This window comes from Centruroides sculpturatus, unplaced genomic scaffold (genome assembly GCF_000671375.1).
Source record: "Centruroides sculpturatus isolate CEXI.00-Female unplaced genomic scaffold, Cexi_2.0 scaffold350, whole genome shotgun sequence".
NCBI lineage: Eukaryota > Metazoa > Arthropoda > Arachnida > Scorpiones > Buthidae > Centruroides > Centruroides sculpturatus.
In genome coordinates this window covers 568,431-595,891 of record NW_019384643.1, presented here as the reverse complement: position 1 = coordinate 595,891, position 27,461 = coordinate 568,431, and the positions used below count along the sequence as shown (strand labels likewise).

At 29.0% G+C, this 27,461-nt stretch overlaps 3 protein-coding genes and 1 long non-coding RNA gene across 7 annotated transcripts in view; 1 reads left to right on the top strand and 3 right to left on the bottom strand.

Annotated features, from left to right (window-relative positions):
• The window catches only part of LOC111626075 (echinoderm microtubule-associated protein-like CG42247), a 19,926-nt gene extending 4,279 nt beyond the window's left edge, over nucleotides 1-15,647 (bottom strand). Inside the window, exons 1-3 of the mRNA XM_023369359.1 lie at nucleotides 14,872-15,647; nucleotides 11,735-11,882; nucleotides 11,502-11,591 (exon numbers count right to left, since the gene is read on the bottom strand). Coding sequence (XP_023225127.1) covers nucleotides 11,524-11,591; nucleotides 11,735-11,882; nucleotides 14,872-15,549 — 894 coding nt within the window. The 5' untranslated portion in view covers nucleotides 15,550-15,647 and the 3' untranslated portion in view covers nucleotides 11,502-11,523. The remainder of the gene's footprint in view (nucleotides 1-11,501; nucleotides 11,592-11,734; nucleotides 11,883-14,871) is intronic.
• Nucleotides 865-1,513, top strand: LOC111626078. The gene is made up of 3 exons (XR_002756827.1): nucleotides 865-940; nucleotides 1,072-1,104; nucleotides 1,181-1,513. It is a non-coding gene; the product is annotated as an uncharacterized LOC111626078 (long non-coding RNA).
• On the bottom strand, nucleotides 2,931-6,777 carry LOC111626076. 2 transcript variants are annotated; one of them, XM_023369360.1, is made up of 7 exons: nucleotides 6,385-6,777; nucleotides 6,176-6,322; nucleotides 5,584-5,652; nucleotides 3,606-3,638; nucleotides 3,447-3,521; nucleotides 3,304-3,369; nucleotides 2,931-3,056 (listed from the first exon to the last, which is right to left on the bottom strand). In XM_023369360.1, the coding sequence occupies exons 1-7, from the start codon at nucleotides 6,391-6,393 to the stop codon at nucleotides 3,003-3,005; spliced, it is 453 nt and encodes a 150-aa protein (XP_023225128.1). In that variant the 5' UTR covers nucleotides 6,394-6,777; the 3' UTR covers nucleotides 2,931-3,002. The 2 variants fall into 2 exon arrangements, with proteins under 2 accessions (XP_023225128.1, XP_023225129.1); XM_023369361.1 differs by lacking the exon at nucleotides 6,176-6,322.
• Nucleotides 15,648-16,998: 1,351 nt separating the features above from the next.
• Nucleotides 16,999-27,461, bottom strand: part of LOC111626066 (zinc finger protein 43-like) — a 44,928-nt gene continuing 34,465 nt past the window's right edge. For all 3 annotated transcript variants that reach the window (XM_023369351.1, XM_023369350.1, XM_023369349.1), the window contains exon 3: nucleotides 16,999-21,930. In XM_023369351.1, the coding sequence (XP_023225119.1) occupies nucleotides 18,749-21,930 (3,182 nt within the window). In that variant the 3' untranslated portion in view covers nucleotides 16,999-18,748. The remainder of the gene's footprint in view (nucleotides 21,931-27,461) is intronic.

The window sequence follows — 27,461 nt, the reverse complement described above, 5'->3', positions numbered from 1 at the left end:
TCTACACATGTACAAAATACATCCATCACTCATTGCATTCTTCCAAAACACTATGCAGCACTGGAGAACAACACTACATCTCAGGGTTAGTAACACTTCCATACAAACAAACGAAATATTCATTAGGCGAGGAATTTTTCAAGGAGATTACTTGAGTCCTCTCTGGTTCTGCCTAGCCCTGAACCCATTATCCAACATGTTAAACAACACATGTTATGGCTACAATATCAGACATGAAAAAACAACACAGTTTACGCTGTCACATCTCATGTATATGGATGACATAAAAATTTATGCATCCACACAAAAACAACTTCAGCAGCTCCTACAAATCACACATTCATACACCAAGGACATACAAATTGAGTTTGGCTTAGACAAATGCAAAACACTTTACATAGAAAAAGGAATCCTGAAAAAAAGAAGATTTTGCACTTGGAAATGGAGAAGTTATTGAATCCATGGAAGAGGGCGAGTTCTACAAATATTTAGGATTCCAACAGGCCAAACTCACAGAACATACACAAATAAAGCAAATATTAATTAAAGAATACCAAAGTAGGTTAAATGCCATTCTCAAAACACAGCTAAATGCAAAACACACAGTTAAAGCAATAAACACATATGTCATCNATTATTTTGTACAAAAATAAGTCTGAGTACAAAATATTATTTTAAATTATATATTAAAAAATACTTGAGGAATAATAATAATAATAATATTTTATTCCGAATAATTCTAACGTTTTACGACGGAGGGAGAGAATTTTTTTTTTTTTTATTGTCATCCGCTAAACTTTTCCGAAATTTATGCAATGAAATTGTAAGTAAAATTTATATTAAAGCTCTTTTATTACATTTTTAGAATCATAAAAACGTGAATGGAACCGAAACGGTTGAAAATAGCAACATAGAAAATCTAAAATTTCTCGAGCAAGAGGTAATTTCTTTCAATAACATTGAGATTTTTGCCTTAAGATACAGTTTAAACTGGGTAGAAATTAATTAAAACTTTTAAATACTAAATTATATACTAAACATTTAAAAATTTTAACTGTTTTTTTTTTTTAGGTTTTTCAGATTCAAAATAAATGCGAAGAAAAGGTATGTTTAAATATATAATCGAAAATTGATTCTATACTAATATATCATTATATAATTTACACTTTTTTCTTCCTAGTTATCAATGCTTAAAATCAGTTTGGATGATTTTAATGAAGAGAAATTGGAAATTTTACAAGATTTAAGAGAGCGGGTAGAGTATTCGTACATAAACATATATTTATATACAAACCCCTGCAAATGTATTATATAATGTGGAGAGAGAGGGAAGAGGAAGGAAGAGCTGGGGATTTTTCTCCGTATCCACAGAAAACTTAAGGGCCCCATAGTCTACCCTATAAAATTAATGTTATTTTTACTAACAGATGCGCTTATTTATTCTATCGAAATATTTATTTTACAGGTGAAAATGTTATCTTTGAGAATGCATCGTCTAGAAATGAGGAAAGCGCTATTAAACCCTTCGGTAATAATTTATTCAACGAATTTAAATTCATTGTTAATGTTAATATTTTAAAATAATATAAAACAATATTATTTTTGAATGTTTTATTTTATATTTATTAATTATTAATAAATTTTAGTTGGAAAATAAATTGAAACAATTGAAAAATGAAGTAAAACATTAAAGAAAACGATGAAAATGTATAGAAAATCGATGTTATTTCTATAATTAAAATTAAATATAAATATAAATGTTAAAATTATTTTTAAATTATCAAGAATATTTTATATATACTATAACAAGTTATATATACTTCTATTTATTCTATATACAAAAAAACTCAATGATAATTCTATCAGTTTTCCTCTTTTCTTCGTAGGAAGTCCATCCTGTTTTAATTTAAAATATTAATTTAAAAATGTAATTTTAAAATCTCTTATTAATAAAATAAATTATAAATTAACTTTTCCCTTAATCTTTCCAAGAAATCCATTATTTTTTCTACATTTTATCAATTAAACCCGCAAAATTACGTATTATTAAGGTCGAATTTACACACTGTTTATAGTAAGTAAAATATTCTAAAAATTATAAAATTATCTAAGAAAAATTAACATTTATGTCACACGTCTTTATCGATTAGGATCGGATGTTGGAAGACGAAGATACGATTTAATGGTAGAAGAGATACGAAAGTCGAGATTTAGATGTAAAAAATAATAAGAATATATAAGGGAATTTTCGAATTTATACCGAATATCCTATTTTGATCCCTTAACAGACTTTCTAGAAATTCAATTTCATGCTCTCTTAAAATAATCATTCAATCTAAATCGACGTTTTTGTTAAGATTGGAAAGAAATTCGAATTATTTTTTAACTCCAAAGGATATTAAATGCCGTATACAGATATATGGAAGAGATAAAAAAAAGGACATAATTAATACATTTTCCTATCGTTTATATTAACAGGAATGAGGCCCAATCCCTCTACAAAATCCTCTCTTCTTGTCGCGTTTTTATATATAAAAGACTAAATTTTGGGGGCTCTACTTTGTCTAGTTTACGGTCAAACAGCCTTACTGATCCAGGCATTGTATAATATTAAGTATGAGATTATAAGTTATCATATATACAGTACTTATATACTGTATAATGACTAGATGCCTTCTTTTTATCCGGGCATATCATACATTTTGTCCGGTATCCGCGAAAAGTTTTCACATTATTGATCCATATTTTAAGGATTTCTAAGTGTTTTTGCAAACGGGCATGTAAAAATTTCACAATTAATATGTTGATTTTCCCGTGTTTCTTAACAGTTTACTATAAAAAAAACTTGAGTTATACATTTTAGAATAGTGTCCTCTTTTTTATTTGTTGTCATCTGGTTACCTTATGGGGCTCTCAATCTCACCCTAATTTCAATTTATATTTAAATTACATACAATAACAGCAATTTTTTCATATTTTATTTTAAATACTATATATATTTTTTAATTATTTAATAAATTCTCGTTAAAGTCTTCATTTAACCAACTCCTGATGTCCTATTAATAAAAAAAAGTACATTAATTAAACTGAATTTTATATAAATTAAGATATTTACATCATACAGGGAGGTCGAAAAGTCAATTAACCAAGACATTTTTAATGTAATATATCTCGGTGAATTGACTTTTGGACAACCTGTATTTTATTGTTTAAAATAAATTAGATTTATTATTAACGCCAAAATGATTTTTTTCTTTTAATTTTTTTTAATAAAATAAAATTAAATTAAATTAAAATTCTTACTTCAAAATTAAGTTTTGATTTCTTCCTTTCTTCAATGGAATAAAGTCGAAATGTTAAAACTTCAATCTGAAAAATACAAAAGAAATTTTTTATAATTTTAAAAACCTTTTAAATTATTGTTTATAAAGAAAAATATGAATTACCTGATTCAGTAAAGATTTTATTTCTTCTTTTTGATGTTGAATATTCTCTTTTAAAACTTCTTCTAAATCACATAACTAATTATATAAAGTATAAAACTGATTAATACTATTTTTAATAAACCTTATAAATTCTAAAATAATATTAATTAATTATCAAACCATTTTTTCGTATTGAATCTGTAATTTATAAATCTGGAAAAAAAATAAATAAAATATTAATTTTAATTTTAATCACCAGATGTCCGCACTAGTCAAATTTTACTATTAAGATAAAATATTTTTTTAAGGATAATTTATTACATTAATTAATATAATTTATTTAATAAAATAATATTTTATTTTATTTTTATTATTTAATGTTAATAAACTGAAATAAACTTAATTTTTTTTTTTGCATTTTTATATGAAAAATTCCGACAGTAAACGCCAAACTTTGACAGATTTTAATTAGCCAATTTTATGTATATTGTATATAAGCCTATTTCCGGATAAATATTAAATACAGTAGTAAATAGAAATAATACTAACTTATATATGACCTAATTTCGCGGCGCTACAATCGACAGATGAACACGGATAGTTTGGTTTCTGTGTATTATACTTTGTGGTATGTAAGTTACATACCAGAAAGTTAGTTATATGTTACGTAATGTAACATATAAGAAGAGATGGGATATACATGTTTCTTGGTAGCTTACATTTTCTGTAAGGTCTTAGAGAGTAACTCGAAAAAATTTGGTCCAAATCAGTCAAAGTGTTTAGATGCTAATAAGGGGAAGAGTTATCCAGGTTTTATGATATAGATTAGGCAAAATATACATCCTTTTACCGTATATGTATACATGTATATTATACTAAACATCTGTACGTACATATTTAAATATATATATATATACGTATATGTATCATTACATCCATATATATACATAAGATAAACTTCGCTGTTAGGCTTTAATTGGTTCTTGGAAAACCGTCATAAAGCGAACACTCACATTTCCTCATTACTTGACTGTCCCATTGTGTGCCCGGTGTGATTTAAAAAGGTTGTCTTACTGCCCACAGAGTGGAAAGAGGCAAAATGGAAATTAATCAAGAGAGTTATTTTTATTAATATTTGTTCTCCTCATCATTAATCAGGATTATGGTTAGCACTATACGATTAATTCAGTATTTCTCACAATCCAGCAGGACCGGTGGAGAAGAGGAGGCTAGGGATTTTTCCCCTGACCCGGTGGAAAACTTACGGGCCCTATAAAATTAATGTTATACTTATTAACAGAAAATGAAATGTTTAAGAATGCTTTTTAAAATAAAGAACATTATACATATTTTATTTCTTCGAACAAACAATGACTAAAGGGCCCCGCTAAGAATCAGAAAGGGCCCACTCTATTTCTAGGCAATTGTACTGTACGTTATAGCTTCATGGGACCATGGCAAATTTGAATTAGGAGACCCCATATACAATGTCGACTTCACGCATTTTTCCTAGTGATAATTTTGTGGGAATCCCTTGGTATCCTGATCCGTTTTTTTTTAATCCGACCTCTGGAGGGATTACTTAAGTACTGAGCTGCTGAGCCACACAGGCAAGCTAGGATCACCATATATGGTACGCAAAATTTAAATTTCAATATTCTTACTGCAGTAAAATGAGTTTATAAAACATTGATTTGGACCCCCCCAGTTAGTGGGGGCCCCTTTTTTGCCATAGAATAATGCGCCGTTCCCTCCGGGGCAAGCTCTCGACGACACTGTTTCTCAATAATAATAATAATAATAATAATAATTACATTATTCTTTTTATTTGGCGACCTATTTGTTAGATAGCAAGAATTTAATCGTTTATTCTAATTAACTGCATACATGAAAAATTACATTCTTTGATATAATTCATATAAATCGCATTGGTTTTATATAAGCCAACAAAATTAATTAAAAAATTATAATAGAAATGCTCAATTTTCCTGCAATTCTTTTAACGTTCAAGAGCCGAATTTTCGTCAGACGAAAACCCGAATTTCTTCATTTATTCGGTTTTTTAACCATTTAAAATAATTCAAATTAAAACAATAACTTAATATAATTTATATTTATATAAAAAATAACATAAAATTAATAAAAATATAGATCTAACTTGTCGAAATTCTCCTTCTAAGTCGCCATTTTCGAAGAATTTTCTTCTAACATTTTTAACGATATAAATCTAAAATAAAAAGTTTAAAAAATTAATTATTATTTTTTTTAAATAAATAAATAAAAGAAAAATTATTCAAGAAATTTAAGAAAATTATTCATAATTCAGCCTTAATAATAAAATATAATAAATCAACGTTTATAAGAAAGTCGAGAAGAATATTTTAATGAAAGAAGATATTTTTCTTAATTTAACAACTTTATACAAGATTCTAATTGAAAATTTTGTAGATTATTTTTGATTAGAGCCTTACAAGGAAGCTTTTATATTAGAGTTTTGTATATCCTGTAGTCTGGCTAAAAATAAACTACTTGAAGTTATCGATAAAAGCAGCGATTGTCATTACAACAAGAATTGCATGCAGCGTGGACAAGAAATTAAAACATAGTTTGAAAAGGCTGATAAATATTATTAATTTTGTGTCATAAAAAGCCAGCAAAAAGCTGCAACTAAACGAGATGTTAATGATGAAGAAAAATGGTAAAAGATGAAAGAGGAGGAAGAGGAGGAGGAGGAAGAGGAGGGACGTTACTTTGTAGATTATGTAGAATCCAACACATAATAAAAGTATATTAAGCACATAATTTATCGAAGCTGCTGCAACCGAATCTCTGTCATTATCTTGATTGGAATTCTGGCTTGAATAATTGATAACATCTTCACTATTCTCGCTACAAAACTTATTAAAATTATGAAATTTAATATAATCTAATACGAAATTTATATAATTAAATAGCTTACCCGCATCATTCTATTAGATTTTAAACAATGAAATAATTATTTCGTGTCGTTTATTATTGTGCCATACTCGAAGGAAATTATAAATATAAATCATTAGAAATATTCGAAATTATCGTCTCGAACGAAAACATCTTAATTAAATGATGACGTCAGATGTGAGATAATTACGGGAAGTTGTTCACGTGATGCGGAAACATCGCATGTGTTTTACTAAAAACCTGTCATTGTGGACAGGTGCTCGGGAGCGTGATGAAGGAAAAGTGTAAGGAGGCAACTTCTAGATTTTTAACAGCTAATTATTCCTTCGAATCGGTATTTAACGCTTTAACCAAAAGAAAAAACATAGGTTAGTGTTATAATTATATTATTCTAAACACTGTTTTATGTAATATACAAAAGGGTGATGTTTATGGAGTGTTGATATTAATGGCACCCATTAAAGTAAAGGTGCGAAATTAGTCGTTGAATAAAATATCCAAACAAAAGACGACGATTATGATGATGATTTTAACGTGTGAAAAATATTTTACTGGTTCTTTGTTTAAAAAAAAATGGTCGTTATAAGCGTAGGGGTGGTCAGAATGTGTTGTTCACTCGACCTGAAATCCGTAATGAACACTTCTAATAAGATTGGATAGAAGCTTTTTGATCGATAAATGGAGTAAAATTATTTTTTAATGGATTTTTTTATAAAGAAAAACTTATTTTTTAAGTTCTCTTCCCTTTTTTTTATTAATATTTTACTGATTTTTTTTCGTAGAAGTAGGCTAAGACTAGAAATCTTAGTTTGATATGTTTTTTTTATAATTTATTACATTATTAAACCTTATTTTTGACATTTTTAAATAATTTATTATTCGTATTTTAGTATAAATTTTTCTACTAGACATTTAAAGAGTCGTACATTAGTATATTTCACTTCTCACATCAAATTTTACAGAGATTTGACTCCAACTTCTATGCATTTTTAGTACATTTTTATCATTTAAATACTTATAAAACATATATATTTCGATGTATTACATATTTATCTATGCATAAATTATGTTTGTACACACTTTTACCTTCATATATATGAAATTTTCCTCCGTATACATTCTACAATGATCGTTTAAAGCTTAAAATGAACGAAAAGTAGAGCAAGAAACAAAGGATAAAAATCTAATTACTCAATTATAAACTTTTGAAAAATTATCTATTGTTCGATAATAATTTTGTAATTGTAAATTGAAAGAATCTGTATCATATTTAGGGCATGAAGAGCCTTTAAAGATCAAAATAAATCTTTATTCAATCGTCATCCAACGAGCATCTCGCCTACTTGAATTATATTCTATTATTTAAATTTATTCTCACGTCAGTTCCTATTATTAATCATCTTAAAATATTGATTTAACTTTAACAGAAAATTATATTTTAAACATTACAAAATGGAGAGGCGCTAACAGGATCTAACAAACTAAAATGGCTCCCCAAAAAAAAAGAAGATGAAGAAGAAGAAGAGGGGGAAGAAATAAATGTTTATCATCTGGAAAGATAAATATTTATCGAGATTTAGTTGATTTAAATTTTTCCTCGTAACACTAGTTTATTGGATGAATCAGGAGAAACAGAATTTAGTTAGAAGAAATGTGAATTCCAGGCACAAACAACTTTGGATGTTCACAAAAGTTCCAAGTTTCCTTGGTCTTTTATGGATATAATGTTTATTATGGTTACACTTAAACATCTGGACACTTTTCTCCCTTCTTTCCATTAACCTTATTTTTAGTTTTCGAATAACTTTATCATATTTTTCGCTTATAGTTAACTCGCTTAATAGTTTCCATGCCAAGTCCACCCTCCACAGCATCCCATTCTACATCACTTACTCTATCAAACTATACACTTTAAATATGTCATTTCCATTTTAAAAATAATGTTTCGACCTTGTACGAGACCGAACGAGCGATTTTCTTTTACTAAATTACATGGTATTATCTTGTAGACATCAAATACAGAGCGATTTGTTACGTCAAATTAATCGTTGTCTATGTTACATAATGGAGTGCGCTTTATCCGAAAGGATATGTTTAAAAGTGACATTACTTCATCAGTCTTGAAAAATCTATAAAAAAAAACAAAGGAGGGAGGGAAAGGAGAAGGTTTCATCGAAGAGATTGCCTCTCTTTACAATGACGTCTCGACAAAAATCCAAAAATAGTAACTAAGCAGGTTAGGGGTCGAGACTCGACTCAATCAACTCTTTCTACTATTTTGACCCGTCTAATGTAAACGGAGATTCATTTGCACTTTGACTGGACTAGTATGGATGTACTTTGCAACTTGCGAAGAAAAGCTAGAAAACTTTCATTACCTGTTCTACTCAATTTAGGTAATTCTTTAAACTGTATTACTCCTGTTTTTTTTTTCATTTTCGTGTGTGTGTGTTTTCCTTTCTTGAAATGTAATTATATTTAGGTTTGAAGGTTATGCTTTATCAGATTTAACTGTAATTTTCTTTTATTCTGTTTTTTTTTTTACATAATACTATGGTTTTTAGATGTTAAGAGGATTTTAAAATGGACTTTTAGAGAATAAAATTCATTTTTAATGCAGTTTTAATGAATAAAATGGATTTTTAGAAGAGTTTTAGGAAACAAAATAAATTTTTAGAGGAGTTTTAAAGAGTAAAATGAGTTTTTAGAGAAGTTTTAAAGAGTAAAATGAGTTTTTTTAGGACTTTTAAAGAGTAAATGAGTTTTTAGAAGAGTTTTAGAGAGAAAAAAATAAAATTTTAGAAGAGTTTTAGAGAATAAAATAACTTAGATTATTAGAAGAGGTAGTATAAATATAAAGTTAAGATTTTTAGAAGGATCTTTAAATATAAATGAGATTTTAAATGGTTTTCAAACCCAGTTTTAGATGATAGTGAGCAATTAGAAGGACTTTTGGAAGGATTTTTAGAGAAATTCTTTAGATAGTAAGGAATTAGAATAGTAATAGAATTTTGGAAGGTATTTTTAGAGGAGTTTTTTGATAGTAATAAGAGTTTAGAAGATGTTTTTTTTTTAAGATAATAACAAGACTTTTAGAAGGATTTTTACATAATAGTGGTTCAATATGAAACTAATTTAAATAAATTTTATAACTTAGGGTGTGGTTGGTATATTAAAACCATTCTGTATGATATTATTCCTGGTAATCCCTACTTAATGTCATTGATCTGTTCAGATGTTACTTTAAAAAAATATAAAAAATGGTGAACATAAAGAGAAAAAATTTAGTTTTATTTATCAACTTTTCATATCTTAATTAATTAAACTTATTAATATAAATAAATACCAGCTTCTTCTTTGTGTCAATTCAAAGTTGTTAATCAAGTCAGAGCAGTCATTTTAAATGAAAAAATGAGAAATAAAATACTAAACTGTAAAAATTAAGTAGTTAAAGTTGTTTGATAATTAATAAAGAAGCCATTCTTTGTAATTTAAAGTCATTGATCTATTATGAATGAATATAAAAGGATAAAGTATATGTATTTACATATGATAAATGATAAAATAATTGCTAAATAAGAGATAAATATATTTAAATGGTTGAATAATTACATTCATTATAAATATATTAATTACTCTGATGTTTGATATCTGAAGGTTTAGATAAATTAATGACATGTAAAAGAATTAACAAAGGTAAAGATTTTAATAGTTAAATAATTAAATTAAGAAGGGTTAATTACATAATTAAAAAAGAAATATCAAAGAATTTTCTTAATTTTAATAATTTATATTCTTAATACTGATTCAACAAAATCAGTATTAGACTATGAATAAAATAGTAATAAAATAAGCAAAAAGTAAGAGAAAACAAAGGCAAATAAACATATTATATTGACCAATTTTAATAGTTAAATAATTCTGTTGTTATATAGAAAAATGGAAATTTGATAACAATACATCTGTTATTAATTATTCAAAAGAATTGCATGTAAAATAGCATCTATAACCTAATGTAGGTCAGGTTTGTAATTATTAATTCTGACTTATGTGACGTGCAAATATATATAAAGGTAAATTAACAATTGAAATGAATAATTGAATGGAAGTTATAGCTAAGTAAGGTCAACGAACACTTAAACAGTGCTTAGTTATCACGCAAATACTTAGGAAAAAAACACTTTCTCCAATACAATTCCTTCATTTAATCATCATTGTTTTGCTAGAATAAGTAGAAAAAAGTCTGAAATAATACAAAAACTGCAGAACTTTTTATGATAAAAACACTAGAAAATTAAAAATATATCAATTAAAAGGTCTACAACATTTGTATCATTTCTTTTTTTTTCAATAAAAGACAGTACAGTAAAATATTTAAAGTATATCAATTGATACAACATCTGCTTAAATAATACAGATCTGCAGCATTTTTTATGGGAAAAAACTCCTAAAAATTGTAAAAAGTATCAATTAATACAGCTTCTTCAGCACTTTTAATGGAATAAACCATAGAAAATTTTAAAAAATGTCNTTATATAAATATAGTAATTAATCGATTTGTTTCTTATTTAGGTTACATACATACAATACAAAAATAATGTCATATTCAGGCCCTATAAAGGAATGCCGGGAATCTGTCTGGTCCAATCTCTGAATACAGAAGGCCCAAAATTGCCTTTTACATAAAAAATACATTAGAAAAATGATATAAGTAGTGAAAAAGGGCATCAAATTTTCAATCACATCACCGATTTAACAGGGCTTCTTATAGATCAAGAGGGATCCACATTTACTTTTCCGGGCCTTCGGTATTAATTAAACCAGGATTTAAAAATTAGTATTTAAAAATGCAATCGAAGGCCTCCTTAAATGTGACGTTCAGACAGAATGCTCCTGTGATAGGGCCCGACATTTAATAATAGAGGGAAAAACTATTCATTTTACGTACACGAAACGTGCAGATGTTCTCTTTTAAAGATGATTATCATAAAGAAAATTAATTTTATAACTACAAAAGACATTCGAGCAGATAAGGAAGAAGTACATTTAATAAATTTACAACTTATCTATGACATTTAATCTACTCGAATTCATTAAAAATATATAAATAAAATGAAAATGGACGAGAAGATATATTACCTATCGTGTTAAATTCAAAATGCTATTTATAATCTCTTCTAGAATAGTCATAATTGTAGTTATTAGATGATCCACCGCCATTTCTCCAATCTAGAGTAAGAGATAAATTCGTTAATTATCTATTATAATATATTATATATATATGCATTTTCGAGATCTAAAATTTTCACTGGGATATACATTTATCAATGTTTGATTTCTTTTAAATATACAAATTTGAAGTGAAAATTTACCGATATCTCTTGGAGCACTGTTACTTCGTCGTTTTCTGTGTTTATTGACAGAATTTGAATGATTCCGATCAATACCTGATTTGCCATTGTCCAAGTAAAAAGTATCTTCATCTTTCAGTTCGTGTTTTAACTGAGAAAAACTTCTTACCTGAAAACAATCATAGAAATTCATTAAAATGAGAATCTTACTTATAATTTCTAGCATTAATCACGACTTTTATAGATCAAGAGAGATCACCTTGATACCAAAGGCCTCTCTTGATCCCTGTCCTTAAGATTAAGATACAGAGACTTCCAGGCCTCTTTATAGTAAAAAAAAGAAAATTGAATTAAGATTGTATATTTTTAAATAATAAATAATTAACAAAATAATTTCTTAATACACAACAAATTCAATGGAATGAATATCTTTGAGGCCCCATAAATATGAATGGTTTACGTCAAAGCTTCCTGTGATCAAGCCTAGACTGATTTGAAAGGCTTTCAGGCCTTATATTACATTCGAAATTAATAAATTAATCAGAATTAGTCTCTGTATTCTAAGATGTGGCTTAATTATATAACCAGAAACAGAAGAAAGTGTCGTAAAAGATCTAAAATTCTTGTTTCTGTTTTAAAAAGAAAATTTTAACCTTAGACATTTAAGATTTAGCGAATAGTTTAAAGAAAGAAAAAATTCTGAAGCAGATATCCAGTTTTATGGTTTTTAAAAATAAAAAAATATGCAAATAGCCCAGTAAAAAGAAGAATGAATTGATAAATAAGAAGACACGAAAGTATAGCAACCAATCGATATTTTTCTTTTATTTGGAATTTATTTCATTTCATTATTCAGTAGCTTCTTATAAGCAGAAGACGAAAACTAATTCTCTGGTCTGTCTTAAACGCTATAAAGTTTGATTAAAATTTCATATTTTATAATTACTAACAGAGAATTTTATGAAAGAAAGATAATAAATAATTATAAAAGTATATTGGATATTGTTTTTGTTTTATTAATAGTTATTTGGTATCAATCATAATGTCTCAATATTGCCCTTATATTAAGTTGCATTATGTAAGTTTATAAAACATCTTATAGCATTTAGCATAATGGGGAGAAGTGCTTAGTAAACACAATTATATCCAAGGACATTCGACGATTAATCATCAGATAATGCCATTAAGCCTGTTGTAGTATTATAAATATTTATTTGAATAAATTAATAAGAATTAACCTATGTTCCCTGGTTTTATATTTGAAGCCCCGATATTTAAATAGATGTTTAAATTACATCCGCGGTTCCTTAAGTGTGGGTCGCAAACCCTTGAAATTGCGGTCTTAAAATAAGTCGTCGATAAATTATGTAAAATTGCATAAAAATGAGAGATAAAGATGGCTTTTTTTTTTATTATCGAGCGGCCAATAACATTTCTAAGTCAAACACGATTTCATTTTATTGTTTTTAATGTGTTGCTACATCAAAATGTTTATTGTTCGATAATTTAACGCGTGTTAAATCAATAAATCGCGAATGAATGTTTCGTGTGGAATAACAATTAAAATAAATAATTTTTTATCTTAGTTTAATTGTCTGATTCGATTGCGATACATTGGAATCCAAACTAGTGTAGTTATATAGATCCCACTCCTCTGTTTCAACTCATAGAAATAAACGAGCAAAACAAATAAAAACAGACACGTATCGCTGTGCATGTGTACCATTAATATACCACGAGGTATATTAATGGTATGCCCTTTTATCTGAGCTCTAATTGAAATTATATCAGCTTTTTTCATTAAATTAATTGGGAATAACAAGACAGTTCTGTTTCTGTTTATGAAGATAAACGAATTGTTTCTCGTTCTACACGTTCATAAATGTGTTTTTTTTTTTTCATTTTTCGCATTCATCAACTTTAAAGATATGTTTTTAATATTTCTGTCACGAATAGCAACAATCGCAAAACATTAAATGTCACTTGGAAATCTGCATGTTTTTTTAAATTAAAACGTATAAAATAATTAACGCAGAACACCATCACGCCTAGGCTATATAAGGCCACAATTGGCCTTGTATAACCTACAATAGTGGGATGTAATTGGTGTCGATTATGCCAACTAAGGAGCCACAGATAAAAGATGGAAACGACGTTTCGCTCTTAATTCACGTTGTGAAAGATCTGGACTGTGTTCGAATCCGTATTATTGGATTTTCCTAAAAATATATTGAAAATTTTCTATACTAATCGTACGGAAAATGTCACTTTCCTCATGGACCCCACTCGATCCCACAGTTAATCCACTCTTACAGTTATGCACTTAGGAATCATTTATATTCATTAGTTAATGATCTAGAATAAAGCAATTCAATATAAAATGAAATCAGACTTTTCGTATTACAACTAGATTATCGAACAAACATTAAATAAATACGAATCAATCGTCGAAAGAGAAATGACTTTCAAATATTGACATATTTCTATCGTTCATCAAATCATTTCGCCATTTTTTTTTTCTGGTAACAAGTTTCATTTTTAAGTCCTAGGTCTATATTAATTATGCAATTCGATTGATCCAAACTTTTACGTCATTTACTGCAATCGTTAAATAGAAAAAACGTGATGATTAATGTCTGTAAACTGATTAAAATTAAGAAAATATTTATTTAAGGCATGATATTTTCAAAAATTTGAATTAAATTACAAAAAAAAAGTAGGCAACGTTGATATGGTGTTGAACTGAATACACGATAGATAGGAGCGTGAGGAAAATGGCCTCGGTACCACGCAAATTTCGGGAAATTTTATTCTAAAAATGTAATTTTTTTAAGCTAGATTTACGCTGTAAAACATTATATTTGTACTAAATTAACTTTATTTGCTTAGTCAACATTATTTCCAAATAAATTGCGCCTTATCCTATGGGCAAAAAAGGCAATTGTTTGGAGCCCAAATCGATCTTTTATAAGAAAAAATTGCCTAGAAGAAAAATGTCTGTACGCGGAGACCCATAATTCAAATTTGCCCGGGTCCCGTGAACCTATAACGGGCCACTGTTCTCAACCTTCAAAAGATTGTTATTGGAGAAAACAATTCGCGACCCACCGGTTGGGAAACAAGGTTATTTAGATCTATAGAAATGAATTGAAATTTACCTCTTGTTGCCAAGACGTTAACATTCTCGAAGCGTGTTTAAGTTTAACGGTTTCTCCGAGATCCTCGACCACTTTTTCGAATGGTTGAACTGTTCGTAAATTAAGCAGAATCCTACTTTGAACGCCTTGTTCGTTATTGTTGATGATTCGAATGATCCTACTGTCTTGTTCTCCCGGTAGAGAATGTGAACCCGATCCTCGATACGGGGTACCACGCGAATGAATCTTATCTTCCGGTTTAACGGGTCTTAACAATTTCAAATCGTCTTCGCGATATCCTATTGGAGCGAAATTTTTCACGGGAGCGGCAGTTTTAAGTCGTTTCTCTTGTCCGTATGGCAAATTTTGAAAATGTTTGGTACTCGATACCACGTAAGACTTGCCGTCTTCTAGTTCTTTCAGATCCTTTATCCTCTTCCCGTCCATGGTGTAAATATATCTAACCCCTTGTGGCAGGTTAGTTTTCTGCGTAAGATAATCGCATAAATTACTCAGATTCTTGAAATCTTTACCTGGTTGTATGGAAATTTTCGATCCGCTGGACCAAGTATCTCCGTTTTTATAAAACGTAACCATTCTGGCTTTCCTTCCTAGCATATATTTCGAAGCTTCGTCGAAACCAATTTTGTGATCGTATTGTTTATCTTCTAAAGTTCGTGATTGCTGCGATTTACTCATGATTAAGGTCGAAAAAGTAGATGTTTATCTATTAAAACTTTTCCTCAAACTCGAAACATTCTAGTCGATATAAGAAACACACAACGATGTGTGTTTCTTGGACATTCATAAATGTTATAGTGTTGTCCTTGGTAACAATCGACCCTAGTCGGTGACATGTTTACTCTTTTATCTATAGAATGCAGATGCAAGCTCGTAAAGCTAGAACTTTCTCGTTCTAAACTTAAAATACTTTCCCTGCAGAAACAATAAAGTTTTTTATTTTTCTTTCTAAATTAACATTGCAAATGAATGGTTTTGGATAATTCCATATTTATCCAAATAATTTTTCCATTATTTTTAAATGAGTTTCTTGTTTGTTGTTTTATCATTGTCTGATTTTGTTTCATGATTGATGATAGTTAAAATAATTACTAAACAGTTCTTTCTTATAACATCTCAATAATTGATTTTTCTTTATGGAAATTATAGTGATAAAAAGAGTTACTATCCCCCTAAACGCTTAGTTTTTGGGAGAAAAGGGGATAAAGTGCTACAGTTTTTTTTTTAATTTTTAATATCTCAAACAAATAGGATACATTTAGTTGAAATTTTTGGATGATTTTTTTATAGTAAGCCTATATTTTTAGAGGGGAGGATTTTTTGGTGAATTTTTCCATGGGAAATGTGGTGGGAATAATTAACTTTTCAGTGGGGTCACATACATTTTGTAAAGAGATGCACAGTACCACCCACATCACTGCCTATGGTAAAGAAAATCACGCAAAAAAATATGCAGATTTCCTGTAGGAAAAACTACAAAATATTTCAATTAAATATCTACTGTTTCTGAAATACTGTATTCAAAATTTTTTGTAGACTTTAAACCCCTTTTTCCTCTCAAAAACTAAGTGTTTGACATACTAGCTTTTTCCTAATTATACTCATTTTTGGATGCTCTATCACCTCCAGAAGTTTAACCAGTAATTAAACCTTGTGCTAAAAAAATTCATTCTTCTTTATATAAGACTGCTACAAAATTACTTAGCCTTTATTTCAAATTAATTTACATAAAATTTTATAAGAATTCTCTTCATAGAATAAAAATTTGCAAATGTTCTTAAAATTTTTTTAAATCACTTCAGAAATAATTTAGTTGAAGCACATCAAATAGAAGAAAGTATTTTCACAGTTCAATGCTTTTCAGAAAGTTATTTGTATAAAGAAATATTGATTTGATGCTTGTTTATTTTTTTAGAAAAATCATTCATTTATCTATTTAAAATAAAGAATATTTTGTTGTTAAATTTTAATTTAAAAACTTCTATTCATTGCTGGATACAGAAACATTGGTGTAAAAAAGAAATGTATGTAAAAATCTGCAATTAGTTTATTAATAATGAGGAATGTGAAAATGTAGTTAAAGTGAGAATTGAAAACCAATTGCAAAAATGAAAGTTTATTCTGGTAGAAAACTGTAGTGTACAAATTCACTATTTCATTTGTTATTAGTACAATTACAAAAACTATTATCTTATCTAAAAAAATACAATTCAATTATTCTCTGAAAATAGCACAATTTTTATAAATTTGAATGGAGTTCTCGGTAAACACCGAAGTTTATGAGTTAATTTTTCTGTGCCGAAGTTTACGAATTCGTTGGTTTTCTCGGCAAACACAGAATATAAATTCAAACGTTAGTTTCGACAAAAACTACAGTCTACAAACTTTCAATTCAAATACAAAATCCATTATAGAAAACATGATAAAGAAGAAAAAAAAAAACACATTAACAACAAACCATGACAATAAACAATTAAATTTTCCAAACAATATAAATGAGATTATCAAAAATTTAAATAATTAAATTCTGAAAGATTATAAAAATTCATGTTTTTGACTTGTTCTAATTAATGCATTATGAAGACTAGGATATCAAGGCACAAAATTGTATGCTATAACTTATGCAATTTTTAGTGCTTATATGTCCAAACTTCATACATTACAAAACAGCAAAATTTGAAACAAATTTCAATAATAATAAATGAATATCTTAAAAATTAGTATGTAAAAATTTATTCAAATTGCAAGTTATATTTATCAAAACTAGAATATTGTCATGGTTTGCTGTGTACATAAAATTAATTTTTAAAAGATTAAAAAAAAGCTGTTGTATGCAATGAATCATTCCAATGTACAATTCTCATAAGTGATATATTCAAACCATAAGCTGTAACTAATAAATTACAGTTTTCTGCCATTCCTCCAAGATATATAAGTATATACATCTGACTAGTTTCAAATACTCGCAATATATCTCAATATAAAACTCAATTGTTTAAATAACAGATCATTCATCTTTCACAAATCCATTCCGTTATACAGAGTAACAGTAATGCTGTTAAATTTGATAATTCACAAACTTGCATTCATTATCAACAACATGGTATGTCAAAAGTTTCACAATTGCTCAAAAAAAAAACAAAAATACTTAAGTAAATTATATTAAATAATTTATTTCTATTACAAATATTTGCATGATCTAAATTTGTTATTGAGGTATTAACATCTTATGACTAATATCTCAATTCTTTTCAAATAATTTTAAGATAAAACATATGTACAACTATATACATATATTTACTATTTACATGATTTTAATTGTAACACTTTCCACATTTATTTGAAAAGAATTGGCTCATGATCGTGTGACTAATATGGAAAACATTTCAATATTTGGTAAATGACTCTTGTGATTTTTTAAATAATGTATATAAGGATGCATAATGACTCAAGAAAGAATCTTAATTTCCTACAAAATATGCAGTTTGACTTCATTTGTTAATGATAATTGACTTAATTCGATTTCAAGGTTACAATTTTTGGGAACATTTTCAATTTCAAGAATATTGGAACTATAAGTAAAATCAAAAACAGTAAATCTATGTCAAAAATTTCATCAAAATTTGTTTGATTTTTACCACTTAAAACAAAATACTTCCATTTTAAGAACCTTTAAATGAAGACAGACATATTTTTGCTGGATTTTTTTGTTTTTTTGATAAATTTGTCATCCTTCTCAAGATTATGTGAGAAAAATATGAACACAAGAGTATTCATATTTTTCTCACACACAAACTATACTAATTTAAATATTATAGTATAAATATACAAGTAAAAATGTTAATTTACTATTGCTGAAAGCAAATACCCATCACAGTTATTGTTTATATTTTTTCGGTGTAGTTATCTTCCTTGATCTTTCGGATCTGCTTTTATATGGTGTCTTCTTAGGACTTGAGACTTTTTCAGGTACTTGTTTCTTTGCTCTCTTCTTATATGTTCTGGGACTTGTTTCCTTTTTGATATTGTCCTGTTGTGTAGCTTGAGTCTTCTTACGTGATACTCTTAATGTCCTCGAACTTGCAGCTACTGGTTCTGCTGCTTTCCTTTTACGTGTACGAGATGGACCAGGTTGAGACAGGAAGTCGTCGTTCACAACCTTTTCTTTCTTTTGTGGGACTTCTAGTTTGGCTGTGGAATTATCTAATGAAGTGACACAATCAACTGGTGATTTATCAATTTCTTGTTCACTTGAATCAATCTTCAATAAACATTGTTCAGATTGTTGAGCATTGTCCAAGTTCTCTTCTTGTTTAAATTCTACTATTTGAGGAGAAGGTACAGCATTTTCCAGAACAAGAGGAGAAGCTGTTTCTTCTTTAGAAAGTTCACATTTAAGCTCATTAGAATTATTATTAAATTCCAAAGTTTCACACAAATCATTTTGAGAATCAGAAGTTTCAGATTTTGTAGCTTGATCTAAACATTCTGTCTGTTCTGTGCAATCTTCAGGATGAAGCTTGTGAGATACTTGATGTTTAAGCATGTTGAAAAGGCAGAAAAATATTTTATGACAATGCGTACAAGAGAATGTCTGAAAATGCTTGGTTGGTGTTGTTCTATCGGATGTTCCAATTATTTCCGACTGAAGGGATTGATTACTTAATAAGCCAATCATACTCTGTTCAATTTGACCACGCATTGAAAGTTTCGTCTCCCTATCTGTATTTGATGATTCACCATTTTCATTCAAGTTTTGATTTTCATCCAATTGCTTTTTGATGGGGCAGCCATCAACCATGTGTTTTCTGAAATTAGCCAAATAAACAAAAGAACGTCTACAATATGAACACCAATGTTGTGGTTGTAAAGAATCACGTTTTGAAGTTGCATTTCTCTTTGTTATATTTTCTTTATTTTCTGATTTTGTTGTTGAATTATCATCATCAAAAGTAGCTTCATGATCTGAAGGTGATTTGCTCTTCAATCTGGCACTTATTCTTTTTTGTTTTCTTGTTTCAACAGGAGAATTCATTTTTTTCTTCTCTACCATTTTCAGATTTCTTGTATACTTTGGACCTAAAACTAACTGATGAACTCTATTCAAATGCTGATTTCTCTTTCTCTTATTATTATTTATCAAATCTGAATTTTCCTTATAAAGTTTTGACAAAAGCCCATGTTTACTTGCACAGCTTCTCTTGTGTCTCTCTAGAGTTACAGAGTGACTGAATACTCGATGACAAGTGTCACAAGACTGTTCCAAATTATATTCAGGTACCGATGATGCATTTTCTGGTCTTCTGATTAAATTATCATTATCCACTCTTTGATTTCTATCTTTCAATACTTTGCTACCACATTCTAGTATATGTGAATGCAAATCAGAGGTTGAACTAAATGCAGCTTTACATTTAGTGCATGTCATCAATTGACAATTCTCTTGTGATTTAAAAGGTGTTTTAATATACTTATAATATGCTCCAACAGGAGTTGAAATTATGTGATATACTTGAGGTGGCGGATACTCATACTCGTATCCACATTCTATGTTAGAACTAATTCCATTGTGGTTGTTTACGTAATGTTCATGAACAGTTCTTAAAGAATTGAATGATGCATCACATACTTTGCATTTATATATAAATAAAACTTCTTTGTCTCTTGTCGGATCAATCTCATCTTTCGAAATAAATTCTTTTACAATTTGTTTGTTTATTTCAGATGAAATTTCTTCTTCAATGCTGCTTTGAGTATATTTAAGAGGACTTGGCTGATCGTTATTACACAAATCAAAATCAGAAGGAAAATTATAATCTTTCCAAGGGAAATTGATTTTTATCTCTTCAAAACAACCAAGATTCAAAGATTTTGCTGTCTCTATAACGTGAGATGCTTTACCATCAACATGGTGAACTAAATTATCTGCTATGTTGTTTGCAACCGAATTATAGAACTTAGCATCTATTCCATCTTCAGTCACTACATTTTTATTTCTTCTTCTAGAATAAGATGTAGGAACAGGATGGACTTGACGTTGGTGCCTAGAAAGATTTCCATAAGTTGCAAAAGATTTTGCACATAATGTGCATTGATATCCATCGGAACCTTTACTTGATTGAAATGGCTTATCTTTGTCTAATTTAGTTTTATTTTTTGTATTTTTCAAAGATTTTTCATTATGAGGTTGATTCTCACTATCTTCAATTCTATGTTTTTTCAAATGTTCTTGAAGTTTACTTTGTGCACTAAAAACTTCACAACATACAAAACACAGATGAGCAAATTCTGAATGTTTTTCACTTAAGTGCTGTTTCAAATCCTTTTTCTGAAGAAAAACAGAATTACAACAATTACATGAGAATTTATGAGTTTCTTCATGCTTTTTCAAACTTTCTATGTCATTAAAATATTTTTGACACTTGAAACATTGATAAGGCAAATCTGAACACTTTCTTTTATTACTGTTTGACCTGGCTTTAGTTTTCATCTCATGATTAATCAAATGTTCTTTCAGGGCTGCTTTATCATTGAACATCTCTGTGCATTCATTGCAACAGAACAGGTATGAAAATATGCAGTTTTTGTCCTTTGTTTGAAATGAACTGATTATATCACAAATATTCTTATGATCTTTTTGAAGTAAATTTTTGTACTTTATAAAATGCAAATTGAGGTTATTTGCAGAAATTGAGCAATTGGTAATGTCATTTTGATTTAAATAAACATAATTTATATGTTTGCGTAGATAATGGCGCTTTAAACTAAAATTATGTGCATATCTGAAACCACAAATGTCACAAATATACTGTGTTGATTCTTCCTTCAACAGCTGCTGATCTTGCAAACAAAATTCATACTTTGGAAACTTTAAATTCTTCAATATATCATTTATATCTTGATTATTTTCACAATCATCTTTGCAACACTGATTTTTACTGTTACTATTCAGGGTAGAATCATCATAAGAACTGTTACTGTTACTATTACTACTGCTATTACTACCACCACCACCATCACCACCTTGTAAGGAGGATGATTTCTCAAGGCACGGAGAAACTAAAAAACAAAATAAAAATAACTATTTATATAAAACGTACAAATTAATATATTTATAATTTATATTTGCACATAATTACTACATAGAATTAATTTTTTTCCAAAATTATAATTCATCCTAATTAAAATTTAGTGAAGTAAAACTAAGAAAATTAACATTATACAATACATAATAAAACTAAACAAATAACATATCTATTATATGTATATTATCTTTTAAAAATTATCTCATTACAACTATTCACATTACAATAAAATGTGTACATGTGTATATGAATATTAGAAAAAGATCACAAGCAAACAAAACATTTTAAAAATTTCCAAAATCTAATTGTTTTTATAATCAAAAATAAAATAAAATTGCAATTGAAATAAAATTTAAAGCATTAAATTTATTAATATACAGTAATTTTATTTAAAGAATTATTATCTGTGAAACAACAACAACAAATTAAAAAAACAATTGAAATAAAATTCACCAAAAATTAAGTGATAATTTGGATTTTCATATAAAAACACAAGAAAACAGAAATCAATAGCCTGTTATAATTTGGCCTTAACAGACAGCCAGATGAGTGCCATAATGGGAGTTATAGCTGAAGATGCCTAGACATCTCCAGCTGATGCTGTAAGTAATTGAGAATGGTTATATCTAAATTAATAGTTCTGGAAGCGAAGGTCAGACTGAGGTTTGTGTAGCATAACTGGCAATGTGACTGCATGATAAGAGGGAGTTGCAGGTTTGAGTCCCACTTTAAGACAATTTTTTCTTCCAGAACCTTCTAAATTATTAAAATATTAATTAAATTAATAATTATTAAATTTAGCAAGAAATGGCACCTAACACCGACCTATAGTGCCAAATTACTTAACATTTTATTATTAATTGAGCAGTAATATAGCCCAAAATAATTCAACAATCATTTGGCTTTAATATAAACTTTTCTTTAAAATGCAATATATAAATGAAATCATAAAGATAAAGAACAGTTCATTACAGGCTATCAATATTTTGCAATAAGTGAAGTATTCCATTACTTGAAAAAAAGCTAGCAACACTGTAACAACATTTATATAAGCTGCTTTCTCCCCTACCTCAATATTTGGTAGCATTATTAAAGTACATTTTATACTATAAAACTTTTTTTTTATAGGTAGGATTAAAGATTCTGTGTTAAAATTCATTTTGTAATTCTGAAATAATTGCATCCCCTTTCATTCAATTCAAAATAAGTGAAAACAAAATATCAATTTTTGATTAATTTATACAATACTAAACTTAATACACAAACATTAATTTATGGTGTTAATTTGGTTGTTTAATTCATGAAACTAAATAATCTTCAGTTAAATTATTAACATACAGATTGCTTCTATAAATATACAGGGTGTTTTTTTAAACTGACGGTACTCAGAGACATCTGTAGAGCAATCTAACAGCAGGACTGTCACCAAATTTGGGAAAGTGACCAAGGACAACTTGGGAAAGAGATTCCACGAAGAAAAAAAGTAGTACCTAAATTTGCCGGTAGGGGTGGATCTGGCACTGTTGTAGCAAAACAACTAAGAATTTGCATAATGTGCTGGCAACACTTCAAAATCCAAATTCACAATGATGTGGTCGACAGCAGAGCGCCACCTAATTTGAGCTTAAAAGACAAGGACAAAAGTCCGGAATGCGCTTGACTTTTGTCTATCTTGGTGGTGTCCCCAACTTGATGACCATGAAGGACAACATTTCTTGAACTGTGATGAAAATTCCTGCAGACATGTTACGTTCAGCTGTAGAGAACACAGCGTTCAGGATGCAATGTGTTCTCCAGCAGGACAGTGGTCACATTGAAGGAGGGAGAAGGTTATTTGCTGATTAATTAAACTTTCATTATTGCACCAAAACCTCTGTCTGATTATTCATTCATGTGTTAATTGCAGCTTGGTTTTATGTAAATTCTTAGCTGTTTTGCTACAACAGCACCAAATCCACCCCTACCGATGAATTTAGGTACTACTTTTTTTCTTTGCGGACTCTTTTTCCCATGTCATCCTTGGTCATTCTCTCAAATTTGGCGACAGTTTGGCTGTTAGATTGCTCTGCAGATGTCTCAGAGTACCATTTAAAAAAAACACCCTGTATAATGATCTATAACAAATAATATATTTTTCTATTTAATGAAAGCAGAGAATTTTTAATAATTTATCACAAATGAGAAAAACACCTTCGTTATGCCTAATTTCTAATTTAAATGTGTCATAAATTCAAGAATAAAACATAATTATGAATTTTGTTTGTTTAGTTTATATTTTTATAACCATAAATAGTATTTATATTAATTTAAGGCAATATAATAATAGATTCTACAGTAAAATATTTTTAAAATATTAAAGGTCTGTAATTTGTGTTTTATACTACAGTAGACCCGTGGTAATCTGGCCCATTTAATCTGGAACCCCTTATAATCTGACATGCCTATTTGCAGCTCAGTATGCAATGGGCCGAAGAGAATGGTGCACTGCACAACAAACTTTTACTTCTGAGGAGACTGAGAGACAAAGCCTTACTCTCGTGTTTAGCCAATGTAAAACAAAAGAAAATTGATGAATATTTGCATGCACCATAAATTTGTTTGTTTATCCATTTTCAAATTAAGATCATACATAATATGTACCTTGGAAATACTTACATAAGGTGTTGTATGTAATTGATTGACATCAATATGTTTAGTTATTATTTTTTGCAAGTGCTGTAGCATTAATGACATTAATTTTATAATAAATCCAATGCTATCTATTGTGTTGTTTAATTCACTAAGTCCCAGATTTGATCTTACCATTTTTATAAGTATGCAATTTATCAGATTACAAGGTAGTACCTTTTCAAAAAAGTTTTGAACTACAAGGAGTCGGTGGCAGTACTCTATAGTCCGACACCACTTTGCAAAACGTTTGTCGGATTACCCACGGGTCTACTGTATATATTAAAAATATATTTTTATTTTCATAACTGTTTTTTAAATATTTATGATAATTGTGAGACCCTGAAACTTTAATGAAAATATTTTTTTGATTTCATTATACCTATCTTGACAACTAACATTGTTAACTATCTGTTACTATCTGAGAACATCTTGAGTTACACTTTCTCAACAGCAAAAATGACACTTTCTCATGATTCATTAACCTCTCAGCTGGGCATTACCGTTTATATATCAGAATTGATGGCCGTTCCTCTATGAATATAGAACTGTCTTTCCTTATATGGAATACCAGCTTCTCCGAATATGGAATACCATCATCGTCCGATACGGAATAACATCGAACATCGATACCAACAGGAGTATGTCTCCACATCTGGGACATTCCTATTGTGCCAACCTTCTCCAAGAGCTATCAAGTGTGAGGCTCTGGACAGGTCCGAACCCTCACTAAAATTCGCGTTAAAATAATTATTTTAGAGAAAAAATATATAGTAGTTAGAAATAGATTTTTATTTTATGAAAACGCGACGCTAACTTTTAAACAATAGAAGAATGTAAATCCGTCGACCATTTCCGGTTGGAGATCTAATTAAACTTCGATTTTGACCTCTCCCGCACCCTCGAAAGGTTTCGAATTGTCATCAGGTGACGAGGAGAGACCAATCGGAAAGGGAAATCTGAGAGAAAACGGATAAAACCCTAGAAATTCAAGGACGTGACGGCTTCTTCTCCCAAAAGTTCCAAGTTACGGATCTATTGTTGTGTGTGTGTCTCGCACCCATCTTCGTCTCCATCTCCCAACCTCGGATCGACATCTTTCCCTCAACGGAAGTCGACCACATCGTCCCGGAGTCGTCGAGACGTGATGGAATGGTTCATTCGCGAACAAGGGACACTCTTTCAAAATGGGACTATCTTGGAAAGGAGAGGAAAACCCAGAGGCCACAGCAGCCGCAGAACTTCCAAGATCGCGGAAATCTTGTAAGCTTCTTTCGTGTTTAATAAACGGTTGTGTTGTTTGTAAACGAAGCATCTATCTCTGACTCAACTGCTTCCACATGTCGTTGATTGTTACCGCTCGGCAATCCAAATGGCAAGGGAGACGATGACGATATATATCACATATTATCGTTCGTCGAGTTTTCTTTATTTCTCCCCCCTTGGCCCCCCACACAAGAAACAAACAGTTTGACCCATCACCTTCACCTGTTCTTTTAGAGGATTTCACAAACCACTAGGTATTTATCTCAATGTGCAATCCAATATAAACTTTCTCTCTCACTAACATTTTGTTAGATAGGTCAGTTAATCGGATATTCCGATATATGTATCATGTAACCTGTGTTTTTATGATTATTAAATGATTATTTGTTGTTAACCCTAGAGTCTGAGTGCACTACTTCCATCGCACTGTCTCACCATCCTCTATCTGGACTCACACATGTGGCCTGACCTACTTCCAAAACCAAACAAACTTGCTGTTGCAGCTTTCATGTCGAACGAGACATGGTGGTGTCAGTCCTGACAAGGTATCAAAGAGGTGGAGACCCTCCAATCACAATAACACTACCTATAACACAATACATCACTCGTGTGTTCATTTTACAAAGCTACTACAAATATTTTAATTCCAATCTTTGCCATATTAAACAACACATACTATAATATTTTTCTGTATTTTACTAGTAATGTTACATCACACCATACCAGGATAATGTAATAACAAATACAGAACCAATTTCCAGTGTGTATAAACAAGAAACAGTCTCTGCACAAACATTTTCTAACTCCTCCTAGTTCTTCAGTGAATTTATAAAAAAAAACTTTTATAAATTCACATTTCTTCTGAAGGACGTTCCATCAAGTAACTGTTCTATTGTACTTGAAGAACTCAGAAGGAGTTAGAAAACATTTGTGCAGAGATCATTTTTGTTTATACACACCAGAAATTGGTTCTGTGTTTGTTATTCCTAGTAGTATGTTAAAAATTTAAATTGTATAGCTGATCAAACCTAAACAAACTGTAACAAAAAGTTTCAATTCCATTACTGAATAAGCACCTATATAATTAAATCTATAATTTGATAAATACATCTGGTTGTTGTTATTAATATCCAGTATATCCTTAATGCTACCAACTGTCTACTACTATTACTACTACTACTACTACTACAGTGAAGAAAGTAGTAGGACTCCTACTACTTCCTTCACCATAAACTGTAATAAAAAAAATTATCCAATTGTTGATCTATCTAGCATAAAGTCAAAGTCAATACTTGAGATTTTCAACTTCTGTTTTATTTAATGCTCTATCACTTTCTTCAACTAGAGATGCATAGAGTAGTTATAAATTCAGACTTTTTAAATTTATTTTAAAATATATTTGAACTTTTAAGTAAAATATTACTATATTTTTTGCAAATAAAAGATTCATTATTACATTTGAAAAGAATTTTCAAATTATTGCTTGCAGTATTTTATTGTTCATAATAATTTTTAACATATTTGGTAAATAACTATTTTAAACCATATCAAAAGGTAAAATAAATACTTAAT